Source organism: Delphinapterus leucas, chromosome 3, assembly GCF_059928025.1.
Source record: "Delphinapterus leucas isolate spDelLeu-1000000601 "Yukka" chromosome 3, BTC_Dleu_Yukka2, whole genome shotgun sequence".
Taxonomy (NCBI): Eukaryota; Metazoa; Chordata; class Mammalia; order Artiodactyla; family Monodontidae; genus Delphinapterus; species Delphinapterus leucas.
This window is the reverse complement of record NC_143131.1, coordinates 106,292,506-106,311,557: the sequence shown is the minus strand read 5'-3', so window position 1 is coordinate 106,311,557 and position 19,052 is coordinate 106,292,506. Positions and strand designations below refer to the sequence as shown.

At 48.1% G+C, this 19,052-nt stretch overlaps 1 protein-coding gene across 4 annotated transcripts in view; it reads left to right on the top strand.

Moving 5' to 3' along the window:
• Window positions 1–16,762, top strand: part of MARCHF3 (membrane associated ring-CH-type finger 3) — a 150,882-nt gene extending 134,120 nt beyond the window's left edge. The window contains exons 3-5 of one of the 4 annotated variants that reach the window (XR_016392758.1): window positions 6,354–6,563; window positions 11,196–11,679; window positions 13,090–13,204. Coding sequence is in view for 3 of the 4 variants with exons in the window: in XM_089909256.1 (XP_089765382.1) it covers window positions 6,354–6,563; window positions 13,090–13,248 (369 nt within the window). In the remaining variant the exon portion in view is untranslated. Of the gene's footprint in view, window positions 1–6,353; window positions 6,564–11,195; window positions 11,680–13,089 lie in introns of all 4 variants that reach the window. The other 3 variants (XM_089909256.1, XM_089909257.1, XM_022588697.2) reach the window with 3 other exon arrangements.
• Window positions 16,763–19,052: the final 2,290 nt, after the last annotated feature.

Here is a 19,052-nt window from a genome sequence, read left to right as displayed (position 1 = left end):
GAGCCCAGCCGCTCTGCGGCATGTGGGACCCTCCCGGACGGGGGCACGAACCCGTGTCCCCTGCATCGGCAGGCGGACTCTCAACCACTGCGCCACCAGGGAAGCCCCATCTTCAGTTTTAAATCATGCAGAGGACCTGTCACATGTCTTCTGATCCTCGCACTGCCCCTTTCACATTGCGGCTCTCCAGGAAAGTAAGACAGCTCAGTGCAGGCTGTGTTGGACTTTAAGAATAAGCCCTGTCCCAAGAAAGGCAAGCGCTTGGTAAATAACTCTGCCAAGTGTCAGATTAACAGGAGACGCTCAGGCAGATAAACATTCTGAGTAAACATCCTGAGATCATGCCTTTTTTTTTCTACTCCATAAATTTGTTATGGTTCTATCACTTTTACCCCTTCTGTCAGTTTCTTTCATTCTCATGATGGTTTCTCATTAAGGAGATTCATGGGGAAGGTTGTAATCGATCAAAGCTATTAGCCACCAGAGTGTAATCTGGTTCCAGTACAAACTGACCTGCCCGATGTCCTGTCTGCCTTGGAGATTTAAGCCGATTAACTTAGAGTCTGGGAGGCAGGATCTAATGTCCTGTAGCACTGCACCCTCTCACCTCTACCCGCCAGTAAGGGATTTAATAAACTGACACTGTCATTAGAACTGAACCCACAGTTAACCCACCTTGAAAGTAACCACTAGTGCCTCGCTCACCTTGGATGTACATTTACAGCCAGTGAATGACGCTGTGTCCCTGGCAATGGAATGCTGCTTTAATTCCCTCTGCTGTCTCAGGCCCTATACTGCTGATTATGGTGGAGGTTTCTGTTTTGTTTCATTTGTTGGTTGGTTGGTTGTTTTTGTACCTACTTCCAAGAGTAGATCAATCTCATGGTTCGGGAACAAGTCAGTGATTGGAATGAGGTCGCCACAAAAAAGGGCAGCTCACTGCCAGGGCTTTCAGTAGCACAATCTCTGTCTGCTTTATGTTTTTGGTGGAATTAGAGAACAAAAGGCAGGAAGCTGCCCTGGGCTGCCCACAGATCCCCTGGAAGCCATATGGGTGGACCTGCCAAGTGAAAGATGCCATGCAAATTAGCATTCTCCATCACAGACCTCTGCTCTTAAAATACAGCTAACCACCAGGTACAAGCTGAGCACTAAGGTCAAACTAAAGACTCTTCAAGAATGATATTTTGGCTGCAAAAGCTGTCCACAAGCAGCAGGATAAATTAATGGGTATTTTGCACCAGGGGAACCATGATAAGTAAATATTCCTTCTTGCACTGATAACACCAGTTAAGGTGCAATCCTCCACCCCCCTTCATCCACCCGCTCTTCTCCCCCTCCCTTCCTTTTTTTTTTTATTGACAATGATGATATAATAGGAGCACAGTCCTTGGAGCTAGACCACACAGATCAAAGCCAAGGCCAAACTCCTACAAGTTTTTTAACTTCTCTGAGCCTCAGTTTCCCTATCTATAAAATGGTGATGATAATAATGGTACCTCTTTCAAAGATTATTGAAGAGTAGATCAGTTACTACATGTAGCAGATAAGATAGTGCTTGGCGTGTTGTAAGGTCTGAGTAAACGTGTAAACTTAAGCTACTGTCATTCATTCAACCTTGTGAACGTTGAACGTGCTACAGATGCCAGTGACATAAAGGTAAGGGCCTACCTCAGGTCAGTGGGAAGACGGACACACCAACAAACCTGCCACTCTGCCTCAGCAGGCCCTTTACTGAATGTGTGCGAGATGAAGATGCTACTACAGAATAGATATAATACTCTCTATATAATAAATATAACTGGTAAGAGAGGCAGAAGACATAGAAAAGCAAGAAATGTAATTGAACAATAATTGAGATCAACCTTTTGCCTCTTAAGACTTAAGCTAGGGCTTCCCTGGTGGCACAGTGGTTGAGAGTCCGCCTGCCAATGCAGGGGACACGGGTTCGAGCCCTGGTCTGGGAAGATCCCACATGCCGCGGAGCAACTGGGCCCGTGAGCCACAATTACTGAGCCTGCGCGTCTGGAGCCTGTGCTCCGCAACAAGAGAGGCCGCGATAGTGAGAGGCCCGCGCACCGCGATGAAGAGTGGCCCCCACTTGCCACAAGTAGAGAAAGCCCTCGCACAGAAACAAAGACCCAACACAGCCATAAATTAATCAATTAATTAATTTTAGAAAAGAGTTAAGCTAAAATGCATGACAATGTAGCTGAGGTTAAATGCCCAGAAATTGGACCTTATTGTGGTTTAGTAAAAGGATTAACATAGAACAGAACAGCAGCCTAAAAATATTTTATCAAGTTACCATGATAACATCCTGGCCAGCCAACCATTCAGTTATTTGATGTACCGATAAAACAGCAGGACTTACCGTATTCCACCAAGCTGAAAATCTGCAAAACATCTAGTGTGTGCATGTGCAGGCGTATACACACACACACACACACACACACACACACACACACACACGCCCACGCGCACATGCAAATGCCATTTGGTGCAGAAAGAAAACATAAATATGGAGAGCAAGGAACAGATGTGAGGCTGGTTTCAAGCTCACCCCTAATACCCACTTGCAATCTATCCTTAGGTGAGTTACTAAACTCTGCTCCCCAGTGTTTGCATCTGTAAAATGGGGATAATGTTAGCACCTGCCTCACAGGGTTATTGTGAAGACTCAATGAGACATTGCATAAGACACTCCAAATAGCTAGCAGTGGCTTGCCTCAGCCTTGGCTCTGTAATAGTTTATTTTATTGCTATAGTTTGCTGTGCACTAGACACCTCCCTCCCCTGACTCCCTCCTCTCTCCCTGTCTCTCTCCCTCCCTCCCTCTCTCCCTCCCTCCCTCTCTCCCTCTGGATGTATATATATATATATTTACACAAGTAATCCATGTTCCTTTTAGAAAAACAAGAATATACGTACAAAAAGGAAAAAATTAAAGACCATTCTGATTCCACCACCAAGAGTAGCAACTATTTTGCTAGTATCCCTCTGGTCTTTGTCTATGTAAATTCACTACATCTATGTAAATGTCCGTGTGTATGTAAATACATCACTACATATACAGGATCATACTCTACGTTCTGTCTAGTAGAATTCTTTTCCTGTTCAGCAATATATCATGTCAGTAAATATAAAATATACATTACCATTTCAGATTACTTTATAGTAGTCTGTTTTAAGTAAATTCCATATTGTAGTTAGACAATCCCCTATTGCTGGAAACTTAAGGCAAAATCCCATTTTCTCTGTTATAAACTCTGTTTGTATAAATACCCTGTATCAGCCTATTTGGATACTTTGGCAGAGGTTCTTACCATGGCACAGGGCGAATTTTTCCTCAACAACAGACATTACCAGTGGTCTTATTCATGGGGCCTGCATTTGTGTAGGAGATAAATTATACTTAGGGTCCTGAAGAAGTCGCAGATTTTAACATAGCAGTACCTGTTTGAAGAACCTCATACCTAAATGTGACCCAGCAGCAAACAATACAAAGGGTGAACTGAGCCAAAGAAGAACATGTATAGTGTTAATAAGGTGCAGAATCCAGGTACTGGTGGTCATGGACATAAAAAGTGGCCTGGAAATTTTTCAGGAATATAGAAGATCAAAGAACAATTAGAAAATAGGAAACTGGGAACAAGCAATAGCAATTTCTAGTTTGCCTTTGCAATTTATTTTACATCAGAGCTCAGTAGTCATCCACAATTACCTCCTTGCATTCCTGAGTCATTTCATTGAGCAATGTCAAGGGCCACATAAAGTGCTAAGTTATTTTTAATAAAACGTACTCAGAATTCCCAAGGAACAGAAACTGGGGGGGGGGGGAGTCTTAGCCAATGAGATAAGCTTGTCTGTGCACATCTGTCGCATAGTTATTGAGAACCTACTATGTTCCAACAAGTGGGGACACAGAGAAAAGTAGGCCAGGCTCCCAGATCTGCTTCCAGGGAAAATCTAAGCTGTCAGGGGGTGAGGGGGAGGGCGCGGTGGGGGAGGGCCGCTGCTAGGTCGGCACTGTTGTTAAAGAATCTGGACTTCTTTAATGTCTTGCAATGTCAATTTTCAAATATTTTACTGACAGGACATCTGAATAAGAGTGGAGAGTTTCTGATTCCCTTCTCAGTATCACCTGGAGCGGTCATTCTCCCTCACTGAGCCTCTGTAAAGTTGGGATAACAAGGCCTCGTTTCTACTCTCCACTTCACAGAGATAGTGCCAATGTTTAGATAAGAAAACGTTAATAACTAAGAGCTCTTTGAATTTCTTTGAAGCTGCCCAGATGTCTGAGGTAGCATGACAACACGTAGCAGGGTTAATACTGTTTGCACTTGATCATTTTGGTATTGTATTAAATTTGTATAATACTGCGTTTATATTCACAGACAAGTCAACTCCCCATAATCTATGTTTTAATATGTATTCAGCTCCATTTTTGAGCTGAGGTGACTTCTTTCAGCATCTCAGCCCATTTTTAAAGTGGATTGTCACTGGAAAGCGGTAATTTAGGCATTCGGGGTCATTTACTATTCACCTCAGGCAAACATTCAAGGGAGGGAACGTTCCAGAAAACTGTCTTCTGTGCCTTTGACCTCCCATCTCTTGTGCTCACTCCTTGAGGCTTTTGTGTTGGCCCTTACACAGCTCCTTCCTCAACTTGCTTGCCCTCTTCGCAGCTCGTATGTCTCTTGTCTCTGCCCCGAGCCTGGCCTTCCCCCTCTCTCCAGTCACTTCCATCCACTCTTGTCTCCCTGTCATGGTCCTTTCCCTCCCACCAATGGTTTTGTAGGAAATGCTGTGCTGGCCCCTTGGGGTATCTGCTCAGCAGCCCACAGCACTGCTAGTCCCCGAGATGAGATGGAAGCCAGCCAGCCAGTGTCTCTCCCACCTCACCCTATCAACTGTGTGTGACCTCACTCTTTCCCTGGACTCCTTCGCCTCTGTCATCACTACATGGGATAGTGAGATGGGAATGTCAAATTACTTGGGCACATTTCCCTGCTAATCCAAAGGAAAGCCACCTGGCTTCATTACCACTATGCACTGACTCCAATATGGAAGCATGACATTTCCTAGAATGGAAAACATCTCAGCAGACATTTAGCAGTTCCCCAAGTGGGAGGACAGCAACCCTATTTCCCGTCCTGCAGGAATGCTCATCTCTAGTCTTTCAACAAGCTGACGTTTTCCCCACCCTTTCTGGAGTTGGTTCAGCCAAGATGGTAGCACAATTAAGATGTCAGAGACGGTCCTACGTAGGAGGTTCAGCGTCCTAAAACATAAGGCAGGGGCATTACAAGACGCATGGAGTCAGATGAGTCTCGTTCCCCAAGACCACCCTCAGGCTCAGAGATTGACTAGAAGGACTCACAAAGCTCTTAGAAAAGCTCTTAGACTCATGGTTACGGTGAATTACAACAGAGGGATACCAATTAAAATCAGCAAAGGGAGAAAGTGCATGGGGCAACGTCCAAGAGAAACAGGGCACAAGCTCCCAGATGTCCCCTCCAAGTAATATCACACAGATGTGCTTAATTTTTCTAGCAACAATCTGTAACAACATATGCAAAGCGTTATCTCTTTGCATATTATCTCGGATGTTCACCCGAGCCTCAGTGTTCAGGGTGCTTATTGGGGTCAGTCACAAAAGACATGCAGCACCTACATGAAAGACCTCAAGCTACTCAGACTCCAGCCCCTACAACAAAAATAGGTGTTCAGCATAAATCACACTGTTGGCATAAACTGTCTGCTCACACTGGCACCATGTGGCCCAAGGCCTCAGGCATACAAAAACGCTCTTATGAGGCACATTATTACAAGGACTCAGAGCTCTTCTCTTAGGAGCCAGTCTTAAAAAAACAGGTCTTTCTTGGGAACATGCAGGATTTGAGCAACCTGGGCCTGCTGAGTTAACCCTTTCCCGCACACATTCCCAGGGTCAAGACGCAGGAATGCTCTGGCAGCTGACAGCACCTCCTGCACCTCAGTTACCTTCCAAATATAAGGTCCTCTCTGCCTTCCACATAGGGTCACTGTGATTCATAATAATAATCATTGAACTCTTTCAAAACCAGCAGGACACCTACAGCAAAGATGCTTTTATTATTATTATTACTATCATAATCACTATTGTCATATTACACTCACACCATAATCACTACTGTTCATGGGACAGGGCATGGGAATGAGCCCTTAATGCTTCTGTGTGATCTCAGAACAGGTCAGAAGTGCCTTTTTCCAGATGCTGTAGACAAGGACAACCTCAGAGTAGTGTGTCTTCACTCCTCCCTGGCATTTAACCCTGTCCTTGCTTTTCTCTGTCTCCCTTCCCTTGGCAGTGGCTCAGAAATCCAGGCCCCCAGCACGAGAAGCGGACTCTGTTTGGAGACATGGTGTGCTTCTTGTTCATCACTCCTCTGGCCACCATCTCGGGCTGGCTCTGCCTACGGGGCGCCGTGGACCACCTGCACTTTAGCAGTCGGCTCGAAGCCGTCGGACTAATTGCACTCACTGTCGCACTCTTCACTATTTACCTCTTTTGGACACTAGTAAGTATGGCTCAGGGCCTGGGAGTTAGGTCTGTGGGAGCTGGCAGCCCCCCAGCTGGCACAGCCTCCCCTCTTGTCTGTAGCTCATCTCACCCACCCGGGAGCAGACAGACCTTCAAATGCTGGCGAGAGTGTGTGAATCGGTTTACTACTGCACGTGAATGTGTGTGTGTGTGTGTGTGTGTGTGTGTGTGTGTGCACTGCTGGGAAGAGCAGATGAAGTAAAGAAAAAGCCCCAGCTTCTGAGAGTTCCTCAAAGACATGCACCCCAGACATCCCTCTCCTCTCGTAGCCAAGGACTCCACCTGTTAGGAGGCCTGGCGTTTTCTTTCTCTCGTCTATGCTCCTCTCTCTTGCCGGGATTGTAATGTGTGGTGAACGATTCACTTGGCCACTGTTGCTGTCGCTGCCTGCACAGATCGTGAATCCTCCTGCCGGTTATTTTCTTTTTATGTCCTGACGCGGCCTGAAGTCCTTGTTGGACGTGGAGCTGCACTTCGCCTGATGATTATTCTGGGCTGGGATATTGACTCTGCTGCCCATAGAAACACTCATTCATCTAGCTGAGAAGCTGTCACTAAAGAGAAACCATTTCCCAAGAAGTGTTCCTGCTGTATATGAGGGGAAAATCTTTAACCCTCTCTGGTTCTTTATTGTTTTCACCCCGTGATTGCGCGGGTACCAGTTGGCAGTGCAGCATCCGCCGTCTCTTGATGCTTCCCTCTGAGACCTGCAGGGAAGGATGTCACGATCCTCTAGAAGGTTTTCAGAAAGCGGGCCCCCTGCTTCCGGGCATGACTCTCCTGTGCCTGCTCATCTCTAATCCGAGCACATTCCATTGTTATTCAATATGTACTTCCTGTCTAGACTGTCCCGTTCCCATACCGGCAGCACGGTGGTGTCGGAATGTAGAAGCTTCTAGCGCTCACACTTGCTCCCTTGCTCTGTCTCCCGAGTCCTGTGCCACCAGCTGCCATTCCTGCCACACCGACCAACCGCAACCCCCTGCTCATCGCGTTTCCCTCTTGTCCAGCTCTTTGCCTCCTCTCAGGGGGGAATTTCAGACAATAAGTGGGGGACACATTTCAGTCTCAGTGAGAGGGGCATGACATGAGCCTTGGTAAACAGGTAGTGTTTACGATGCTTGGAGCTTTATCAGAGTCCTCTGGTTAAGGTAGGCATTCTGTTCCCAGCCTAATGAAGCCTCCAGGCAAAACTATTATTGTCTCCTTTAAATGTCTATGCTTCCAAAGTGTGTCCTGATTCACTGTGAATCAAGCAACCATGCTCACTCAGAAGCCACAAGGACACGGTGATGGGAAGAGGCTTAAAAATAAGAAATTAAAGGGCTTCCCTGGTGGCACAGTGGTTGAGAGTCCGCCTGCCGATGCAGGGGACACGGGTTCGTGCCCCAGTTCGGTAGGATCCCACATGCCGCGGAGCGGCTGGGCCCGTGAGCCATGGCCGCTGAGCCTGCACGTCTGGAGCCTGTGCTCTGCAACGGGAGAGGCCACGACAGTGAGAGGCCCGCGTACCACAAAAAAATAAAAAAAATAAGAAATTAGGGAATACCCTGGCGGTCCAGTCGTTTGGACTCAGAGCTTTCACTGCTGAGGGCCCACATTCAATCCCTAGTCGGGGAACTAAGATCCCACAAGCTGTGTGGTGTGGCCAACAAAAAGAAAAAAAAGAAAGAAATTGTCTGTCTACTACTGTCTAACTACTGAACCACCTTGGGAAGTCATTTCACTTCTCTGAGCCTCAGTGTCCTCATCTGTAAAGTGGGGATGAGATTAATACCCATCCTGCCAACTTCCCCTGGTTTTACGAGATTGAAGTGAAAGCGTCCATGGGAAAGCACTTTGGAAAATAATTAAGTGTAAGTTTTTACCATGTTTAGAGGTTTGCTAGTCTCTGATTTTTCTTATACAAGTGCGTAAGGTGAAGGACGGATGAAGATATAGACTTAAATGATGGGCATTCAAACCAACTTAAGGCCTTTTTGAAAATCTGCTTTGTAAAGCACACACTTACAAGAAAGAAAAAAAAGAGGGGAGTGGGCAAAAGAGGGAAAGAAAAAAAGAGATTACCTACGATGTGATCCTATTTCATCTCTCATCCCAGGTGAAAGGAAAATTTGGGAGGGAAAGGTCCCCGGAGTGGCTCTTTCAGGAGTCTGATAACATACGTCATTCCAGAAATGCTTCCAAAAGGCAGTGCTGCGTGGTAACAAGCACATCCCTTCAGAATCCAAAGGCTCTGTGTTTAAACCCAAGGTTTAGCATCCTGATAGCTGTGTAACTTCAAACAGGTCCCTAACCTTTCTGAGCATCCTTCTCCTAATGCAAAAACTTGGGGAAACGACTGCTAACCCCTAGGCCAATGTGCTATTGTGAGGATGAGGTGGGATGACCTCGGGAACATCCATCAGAGCACCTGGCAGAGGACGGGTTTTCTTCCTCTGACTGCTGTGTTCCACCACATCCTGCACTGCCCCCCGGCTCCCCGTAAAATGCCGAGCAGCTGGAGGGAAAGAAAGCGCTTCTCCCCTTGGGTGTGAAGAACGCACGGCCATAGCTCAGCAGCAGGTTATCGAATCTAGACTAACTCCTTCCCGGATAAATGCTGTACTGAGCGGCCCTAGCAAGAGCTGTAATTCAGAAGCTGACAGCACTTGGAAACTGCCCTCCAGCAGAATCGCACTGTAAACAAGCTGTCAGGCTTAAGGAGAATAGGCTGTGAACATGTCTTAGATAAACAAACACAGTGTCAGTCCCAGCCCGGCTCCTCGGAGGAGCCCTCCTGGAAGGGCCTCGCCTGGCGCTGTCAGGAGGGACCCGCGCCCCGTGCTGCTCGCCTGCGGGTGCCTGTGGAGCTCCTTGCCTCCACCAGGGCCCAGGCTTGACGCAGACTCGGGGAGTTCTGCCTTCTGAAACCTACTGTGCGGGAACACAGGTGTCTGGGACCCAGGAGGCCAAGACCTCTACCACCTCCCCACTGAGAGCTGGGGGGGGGGGAAGGGGGGGAAAGATACCCCAGAAACATCACTGTGCATGTCACCAACGATTTGAAGCCCATGGACACAAGAAGAGTAGGTGAGAACTGAGTCCACATGAAGCATTTAGAAAGTGTCCACATAGGACGTGCATTAGCCCAGTGTAGCGATGCCCACGTGCAGTGACCCCCAGGAGGTACCACCATCCGCCACTGCTGCAACCAGTGCCCAGCCCAGAAACCAGTTAAATCACAGGATGAAATGAATGATGCTCCGGCTCCACTGGCTGACTCCCAGTCCCACGGGTTAATCATTTAAAATCTCTTTACAAAGGGGGAAGGTCCCACAGAACACTGTCCCGGCAAGGCTCCCTGTGGGGCGGGTCTAGACACACCCTGAGGGTGTCCAGCACGACCTGGTGTGGCTGATTCACGCCCGCGCCGCCCTCTTCTCTTCCACAGTGCCATCACAGGTCAGTGAGCTGGGCCCAGTTCTGGGAAGGCAGCTGCCAAAGCCCTGGCCCCACCAATATGCTTCCGTCACACCATAAACTCCCGAGAGGGCAGAATCAAAATTCATAATGAGATTTCCCAAAGCCTGCTGCGACTTTACAGCAAAGCTTCAGTGCAGCCCATCACCTTCCTCAGGGAGAGGTGATGCTAATATGCTCCAGCCCTCTGTGTGCCATGCACATGACCGCAACTCTCTGTGCAGACCTTGCCCGTGACAGGAGGTTAATAAATAGCCTTTGGAGGAAGAAATGAAGACACTTCAAGAAACCCATCCCATAAAGAGTAGTGTTTTTAGAATAGTGGCCCTGTGCTCTTTCTTCACCCTCTTTCTTTAAAACCTCAGAAATTTAAGAAATATCTAAATGAAGTTCCCAGTGTTACTATTGCCATAGCTTCTTCTTCCTTCATGTTGTTTATTTTTTCCTCACTGCCTCTTTATTGCTCTAAGTCAAACCTGCTTTATTCCTCTTCTGTTCCACCAAGGGGAGGGAGTGTCTTGGTGCTCCTAGAGACCAAAGCCAGGACTACCCAGGGCGACTGCAAACCCATGGTCCCTCTGCCCTGCACCTACCTTCCTTTATTTTCCCCGATGCAGCGTCATCTTCATGATGCTTTCTTCTTATTGGTTGAATTTGCCTGCAGACATGGTGGTGAACAGCAATCAAGATAGATTAATGCATAATAAGATCTCGTTCGTTTGTCCGAACAAGCGGGCTGATTTTTGTACTTCCCGGCCAAGGAACCACGAGACCTGCTAAGTCATGGACTCCCCACGTTTCCCTGTGCTTCACAGGCTTGAACTTACATGCGAATCACCAGGGGATCTTGTTAAAATGCACGCTCTGATTCCGTAAGTCTGGGCGGAGCCCACAGGTGTCACATTCTAACAAGCTCCCAGGTGGTACGGCCTCCACGGGCACACCGAGAGCAGGGCTTTCAAGGAAATAGCCCAGCCTCTCTTTTTCTTTTTGCCCCCAGTTTCCTGTATCCAAGAAGGAGTGTCACAAAGTTATCTTCTTTTCCAGATTTAACCCATCAGAAATAACAGGCCAAGAACAGTAACGTGTGGCAGTGGCACTGAGCTAAGTGCTCTTTATGCATTCTCTCTGATATCATTATTCACAGTTTACAAACGAGGACACCGGGATTTGGAGGCAGCAAACAACCCTCCCAAAGTCGCGGAGACATCAGTAGAGGATGGGGCTTCGGCCCGGTGCGCCCGCCCGCCCGGAGCCCTCGGGCTGCTCCCTCCTGCGCACAGGTGCAGCTGCTTCTGCTGCTTGCTGAAGACGCCGAGCATGCGCAGCTCTTTAACATCCCGGACGAAGGGACTCTTGATCTCAAATCCAGCTTTCCTGTAATATTTCCAGATTCCAGACTTCTTGTACTGCCTCAGCTCTTCATTAGTACTTGTCTGTTTCCTACACCTTCCCGGCCCTTGGCCCTGAACAGCATGCTTTCCAGCCTGCCTCTTCCATTCATGAGTAGCACCAAGCAGCAGCAGGACAGAACAGAACAGATAAAAGAGAATCAAACTTAAAAAAAAAAAAAAAACAACCTCTGATCCACTTTGGCATGTTCAGAGCCTCTTGGAGAAAGGCACATCTGTGTGAGTTTAAAAGATTTTATTTTCATACTCAAATCTCTCTGGCATTCAGCCTGTGGCATCTGCTTTCTAGCCTCAGAAATCTGAGTGGCCTTGGATTTCATGATCCTGCCATGAAGACAAACAAGCCCTTGCTGATCAAGGGCCTGCATTCTCCTCTACTTCCAGAAACACCGAGCCCAAACCACAGGGTCAGCCCACTCCTTGACCGATGTAGGCCCTGTACCAGGGTCAACATGACCCACACAACCCAGGTGGTTAAACAGCCCATACCTGGATAATTTGTCACTCTCAGGTCATGGGCGCCTTCCTCCCCAGCACTTACCTAGTTATCTGGATATACTCAAACTAGAACCTACTTCCACCTTTAAAGGCAGTTTGTACATCTTCAGAAGGACAGATTATTTGAATTTCCTGGGCGGTTCGTCAGTGCTTTGTGCCAGCCTTCTCCAAAGCAAACCACAGATGTAAGCATCTCATTCCAGTCTATTTACACAAGAAGCAAGCACTTTGGGGGCAAGTTATGTCACAGTTGATGATGCGTTTACTGCTCGTGCTGTCCTGTGTCATGTAAGAGAGGCCTAAATCTAAAGCAGTGTTGCAATTAGAAGGTACAGGATACCTCGTCACTCATCCATGCACTCAGTGAACTTAACTAAGCAGCTTCCTAAGTGCCAGACACTGCGATAGGCACACAGCATGCAAAGATGAGCGCAGCACAAGACCTGCCCTCAGCATGCTTCTAGCGCGGGGTGAGAGAGAAACAAGTGCCGTGGTGCCCAGGCCAAAGCTTCCCCACCGGACGCCATGGAAGGACTGAGCTGGAGGCAATGGGGATCACCCACAGGGGCCGCCAAGTACAGCTGTTCAGTTTGTCCACAGCACAGTACGAAGGGTGCCCTTCCTATCACACCGTGAATGGGGTCCTTCGAGTTGTGCAGTGTCCAACCTACAGAAGGGTGCGTGAAGCCCCAGCATCCCTCTCATTTAACAGAGAGAAACTTGACGACCAGAAAGGCACATTGCCTAGTCCCACAGCTGGGCAAGGGCTGGCGCCGTACCTACTCTGCCCACTGCCCCCAGCCAACTTTCTTCCCCACTGACACTTTGGGGCCCAGACCACTATCCTGAAAATAAATCCAAACTCAGGAGGAACCTCATTTCCTATTAATACTCCGATTTTACCCAGTTTGAAGAGGCACGAGGGAGACCTGCCCCTTGTTCATACGTGGGTGCTCTGTGGCTGGGGCCAGTCTCCCAGCGCTCAGCTGCCTGCTACAGCAGTTTCCCCCCAGCTGTTGCCCCGCTGTACTGCTGTTTGGAGCTGTTTTAAATGGCGTGTATGTTGTTTGGATTGATAATCAGCTTCCGCTTACCTGAAACCTTCCCTTATTTTTCCTCTCCTGACCCCAGGTGTCATTTAGGTACCACTGTCGATTGTACAATGAATGGCGTCGGACCAATCAGAGGGTGATTCTCCTCATTCCAAAGTCTGTCAACGTCCCTTCTAACCAGAAGTCCTTGCTGGGCCTCCACTCTGTCAAGAGGAACTCAAAGGAGACGATTGTTTGATGTTTGTGTGTTTGGTTGGTTGATTTGTTGTTTGGGGTTTGGAAGTTTCTGCACTGGGCCACCCCGAAACCCTTCCTCGAGCCCGTGGGTCGAAGAACATCCAGAGCCATGTTATCATGTCGCCCTGAGCAACAGACTCCGCCTGAAGAAAGCAAATCGCTCTTTGACTTCAAATCATGGATGCTGCAACCATATGATATTTGCTAAGCTGCCAAACATGTTTATTTAGCAGATACTGTACGGAATTTTCTGAACACCTCTTTAACATATGAGGAAGGTTGTCCTGCTAAGGATGCAATTCAACTCTTCCTTTTTTATTACTATTTCAAATATATATATAGATATATATATATATTAAACTTAGATGATAATCAAAGTTGAAAAGCCAATGTTAAAACTGATTTCATGGTTGGTTTGGATGGGTTTTGTTTGGGTTCGTTGGTTTGTTTCCCAGTTTCTACTGTAGATTCTTTGGGGTAATTTGATAGCTTGAGTGTCTTTTCCATCTCTTCCATGCCCCTTACTCAAGGGGACAGCGTAGCAGCTGCAGGACAAGTCATATTTGAAGGATGTTTTGTACTCAACTTCATTTAATTATTCAGTTTTTAAAGGAAAAACAAGCGTGGCAACTCTCCCCACAGTGAACTGTTTACTTAAATTTCATTAAGGAGAAAAACAATTTATGGTGAGAAGCACGCTCCTTTCAACTTGTTTGGTAATGACAGCTGATAGAAGCTATTTTCTAATAATAAATATCCAGTGTGTGAAAGACAAACCCCCACTGATTGCAATACTATTTTTTTTAAATCACAAAACCTGTGAAGTTTCCCAAAGTAGATTTGAAAAAGGAAAAAAAAAAAGCAAAAGCAAAAAGGTTGGTGTTCCTATTCCCATTTCATTTAGCGCATGTCTTAATCCTTCATTCGCATTGAACTGGAGGATCATTAGACATTTCTAGGAACCCTGGACCTGTTTTGCATATCAATTAGCATTCCCATTGCTCTGCCGAATTTCCGGCTTGACAGGTAGTCGTGGCCAAGAAAGCCTGTCCAAGCAGTCTAAGACCCCTTTGTCTGATTTTCCAAAAAAACAGAGAAAAAGGCCCCACGCAGTGCCTTCCCCCAACCATGAGCCAATTCTGTCACAGGCTGAAATAGGCTTTTTCTAAGGGCTCCATGTCCCTCTTTTATCCATCGCAGTGTAAAGGGTCTAGACTGCTCCCTGCCTTTGTGTGTCCACTGAAGCCAGGGAGCAGACATGCTGTCTGAGGAGAGCACTCGCTCAGATTGGCACTCAGGCTCCCGTCCGCCCATCTACCCACAGCCCTGAAGAGAAGACGGAGCCCAGCTTTGGGGAATGCTTAAAATTTGGATTTCTAGAACATGACCCACATTGCAACTATCACTCCAGCGTCTGCCTCGTGCTCCAGGAAGTGCAAAGGAACAGGCAGTGGGGAGGGTAACGATTTTTGTCTGCAGATGGATCAAGCTGATGCAGGTGTCGCCTTTGTCTGGCGAGCCCTCCGTTCACAGACCTCTCCCCGCGCTGCCTGGGGAGAGAAACAGCTGTACCGCTGTCCGCTGCGAAACTCAGATGTGCTTTATGGCCTGTGACAATAGGTTTTCCCCCACCACGCTTCACTTCGACACTTCAATTCCAGTAATATATGTCTCAGCCCTTCTGTTTACTCAGCCCTGCTCGCCCCTCTGGGCTGTCATTAGCTGCACCACCATCAACCGTTTCTTAATTGACCTTTCTAAAATGCTGGACACCACTGGCTGCACGCAGCTGTCACACATTAAATTTCCAGAGCCAAGAGTCCGGCTTGGTAGCGTGTGAATTGCAGCCCTGTAATATAGTTGACAAACGATGTCCACCCAGCCTTGGTCCCTGAGCTGTCTGGTCAACCAGCCTCTCAACGGAGTGGTGCAAACATTCATGAGGGAACCATGCCCTTGCTCCTCCCTGTTGTTTCCATGAATTAAGGAAGCAGTAGCTTCCCGGGATCATTTCCTGCTGAGGTTGGTTGGCTGCAGAAAATTCCTGCTGTCTTGGTTCATGAGATGAGATGTAATGAAGCAAAATATCAAAAGCAGGCAGGTCCCTCCCCGGCAGCTCGCTGGGGCTTCCGGGCTGGGAAGGTTGGCACGGTAGTACTGTGCCTGAGCCACGCCTCTCTCCCCGCAGTGCACACTCCCACCCCGGGAAATTAAGCAGAGTCCACGTGCAAGGAGTGGGTTGCATGTGGGGTGGTGGGCAGGACACCCTGGCAGCCAAGGGAGGCATCAGTGCCTCCCTGCCCGGTGAGAGACTCCGATCTCCACAGCACCAGGGCCCATCTGGGATTCTGAAAGCTCTTGCAAGACACTTCATCCCCTCTTGGCCCTTTAACCCTGAGGTCATTCAAGGTGGGAGAGTCCGGGAACTGCAGCATAAGCACAAGACACCAGCCAAGAGGACAGAGGCAGCGGGAGCTTCGGTCCAGGCTCTGTGTATGTCAACAAGCCACGCAGCACCTGTCCGAAGGTGGGTGCATTTGCTAACTGGGGTGCTGCATGAGTCACCAGTGGTCCTTCTAGCCTTGTTCTCTCTCGCTCTCTCTGCTTCTTTCTTTTTGAAAGATCCAGAATGAAACAGGGAAAGGAACGAGGAGGGGCAGGTAAATGATCCTACTGGTTCACTGCTTCCCTCCACCGACCCCTTTACACAGTCCTCTCCCCGCGTCCCTCGCCGTATCCTGTCTGGACCATTTTTCTTGAGAATATTAGATGGAGACAAACGTGTGTCACAGTGAAGCCAGAGAGGAAAGTAACAGAAACAAGTGCAGGGCACTCTCACTGGCCCCTGTGTGTACTCACGTGCCTGCCTGTTTCTCTTCTGGGGAAGGACAGGGACACAGAGCATTCACACGAATTCTCCGGCTCCTCAGAGAACTAAGCAGAAGCTCAGATGGGCTGTGAAGCCCAATTAAGGAAAAATAAATGGCATGACTTGGAAGTTGTGTGTATTTGTCTTTCGTGTCCAGGTCTCCCTCCCTGTGCCCCACGCACCCAGGGTGGCCACTTGCGGGCGGCTGGGCTGTAGCCACAGTCATTTTATTTTCAGTGAAAGTCACTCATCTGAGGACGTGGAGAAGCCAAAGGAGAAAATGGAAGTGAACCAGCAGCCTGGCTACCTGCACTGGGGCCCCAGCCGGCTGGAGTCTCCCTACCCTGGGGCCTCTCATTCCCCTGTTGGCACTGGCCTGGGCCCGGCCCGGGTCTGCCTTGCCCCGAAGCTTCACGCAGCTTACAGAGAGGTCTGGTGTGCACAAAACCTCTGTCCTCAACCTGCCCTCCCAGGGGGTGTCCTCAGGCCGAAAGACCCAGAGGAGGAAGCAACCTGGGGAAGGGAATCGGCGGCACATGCTTCCTCTCCGCTTTCATCCGATGTCTTCCCAGAAGCTCCCTGCAGACCAGCCACAGAGCAGGCAGCCCTCGTGCTGGATCAGAATTACAGGTTGTGATTCTGCAGGCTTAAGTGGGATGGGAAGTGGTCAGTGGGTGGGGACGGGGTTCGGGATTATTTTAGGTGGAGAGGTTGGGACCAGGATGGACCTGGTTGGACGCCATCCCTCCCAGCCACGCACATGCAGGATTTTGCAGGCTGCCAGCCGGAGGCTTCTTGCCACGGAGGCTACAGTCATGAGAAATTGGCTCTGAACTGCAGACCCTCTCCAAAATGTGTCAGTTCTGCAGAAATACACGGGCTATTAGGTTCCACAGTCCACCTTTTCTGACCTTACAGAAGTCTTGGTGTCTTGGAGTTGTGGCTTTGGGACACACTGCCTTCCCCTTGCTGTTGAGTTGCTCTGGGGTGAGTCTGGATCTTTGCTTCCCAATGGGACAGAGTGGGAGAGGACCAGCTGTGAATCAGGCTACCTGAGTTTGAATCGGGCTCTGCAGTGTCCCAGTGGTGGTGTCCCACCTATGTAAGCCTCAGTTCCTGCCTCTGTAAAATGGGGACGATACCTACCTCAGACAGTCCCTGTAGGGTTTGTAAGGTGCCCAGTAAGCAGTTCATGCATGAACATCAGCACCCTTCCCACCACTTCCTTCCACTCGCTGTTGCTAACGTCTGGGCGATCGCCTGGGTTTTGACAAACGACTTTGATCAATGATTTGAAGGACCATAAACGGTTTTAAATCCTTTTCAAAACGAAGAGGGATTAATTTAAAATAATCAACACATTTATTGAGCACACTGTGTTTGGGAGTAAAAAGAATTGTAAGAGATCCTTCTGGAGGTTGAAATGACTGACTTGATTGAGATCTTTGAATTACGCATGGATTTCATTTATCCTTGCATTTCCTTATACTGGAGCCTATGGCTAATTGAGAATTCATCACGGATAAAAAATGTGCTTGTTCTGGCTCTAGCGCTGCAGAGGAAAACAAATATAGTCCATCAGTTGTCTGTGTTCCCAGAAATGAGGGACTCGTGAGTCACTGAGCTCATATATCCAGTGCCTTCTTGGAGGCTCTGAATTCCGGGCACAAAGACAGCAGAAGAGATGGGCTCAGGGAGGCCTGTGTCGTTTTGAAAAACTTTTTTTTGGATACACTTTTCACCTCCTGGGCCACAGTTACCCTATCAAGGAAATGAATAGATGGACCTATTGTAGGTTTTATTTTATCTTATTTGTGGGCACCAGGTGCGAAGAATTGAGTTACTCCTATACTTTAGCCCAGGACACGGTTTCTGTCACCGTCAGCCTCTATAAATCCCTGTTCTATTTTATTCCACAAATGTGTACATAGAGCCAAGCACTTCCCACGAGCCATGCGCTATTCAGCACTTTGAAAACTACCTCCTTTAATCCTTACAATGACCTCATCCATTGTCGCCTAACAGGACACCCCCAAATTTAGTGGTCTCAAACAACCATTCTATGGCACCTCACTGTTCCATGGGATGGCTAGGGCTCAGCCAGGCAGTCTGTGGGCAGTGCCTTTTCTGGTCGCACTTGTATGTCTCAGACAGTCAGATGGCCCAGGTGCTTCTCCTGTGGTTTCTCTCCACGTGACATCTCAGTTAAATGGCCCCTCTTTCCACGGCGACTCAGGGCTCCAAGAGGGAAGAAGCTTCTCTCCTGCTTCCTGCCTGGGCTTGGAAGTCCCTGAGGATCACTTCCTCTGGTCCTATTGGTCAAAGCAGTCACAGGACTCTCCTCTTGATGGGAGGTGCTGCCTGCACATACAGGGAGGGGCAGAATTGTTTGGGGCCATCTTTGGAGATTAGCTACCAGACCCTTATTACAGATGGAGAAGCTTAACCAAAGAGGTTAAATTATTTGCCCAAGGAAACAGAGCTAGTAAAGGGGAGAGCTGGAGTTCAGACCCAGGCTCTGGAGTCCCTGCTCTTAACCACTGTATTCTGATGCCTCTCAGCTTCTAGTTTTTTAATAATTTCCTCTTCATTCCTAATCTCCACTTTAATCTCCTTCCTTCATTAGTTACTCATTCTAATACGTTTGACATATAAACTGACTATGGACATATCTTTGCAAAACATATTGTTTTGTGAGTATATGCCTTAATTTACATAAAAGTGATTATGCTGTACATCTCGTTCTTCTCCCCCACCCCCCTCCCACCTTAGCACTATGTTTTTAAGATTTGTCTGCATGTGCCTCTAGTTTATTGCTTCCAATGACTGCTTGGAATTCCATTTCCTTTTCCATTCCCTTCATGTTACCTCCAACTCCCTGCCGCATCCAACAGTGCTGTGATGGACATCCTCTTACCTGTCTCCTTAAAGCCCTG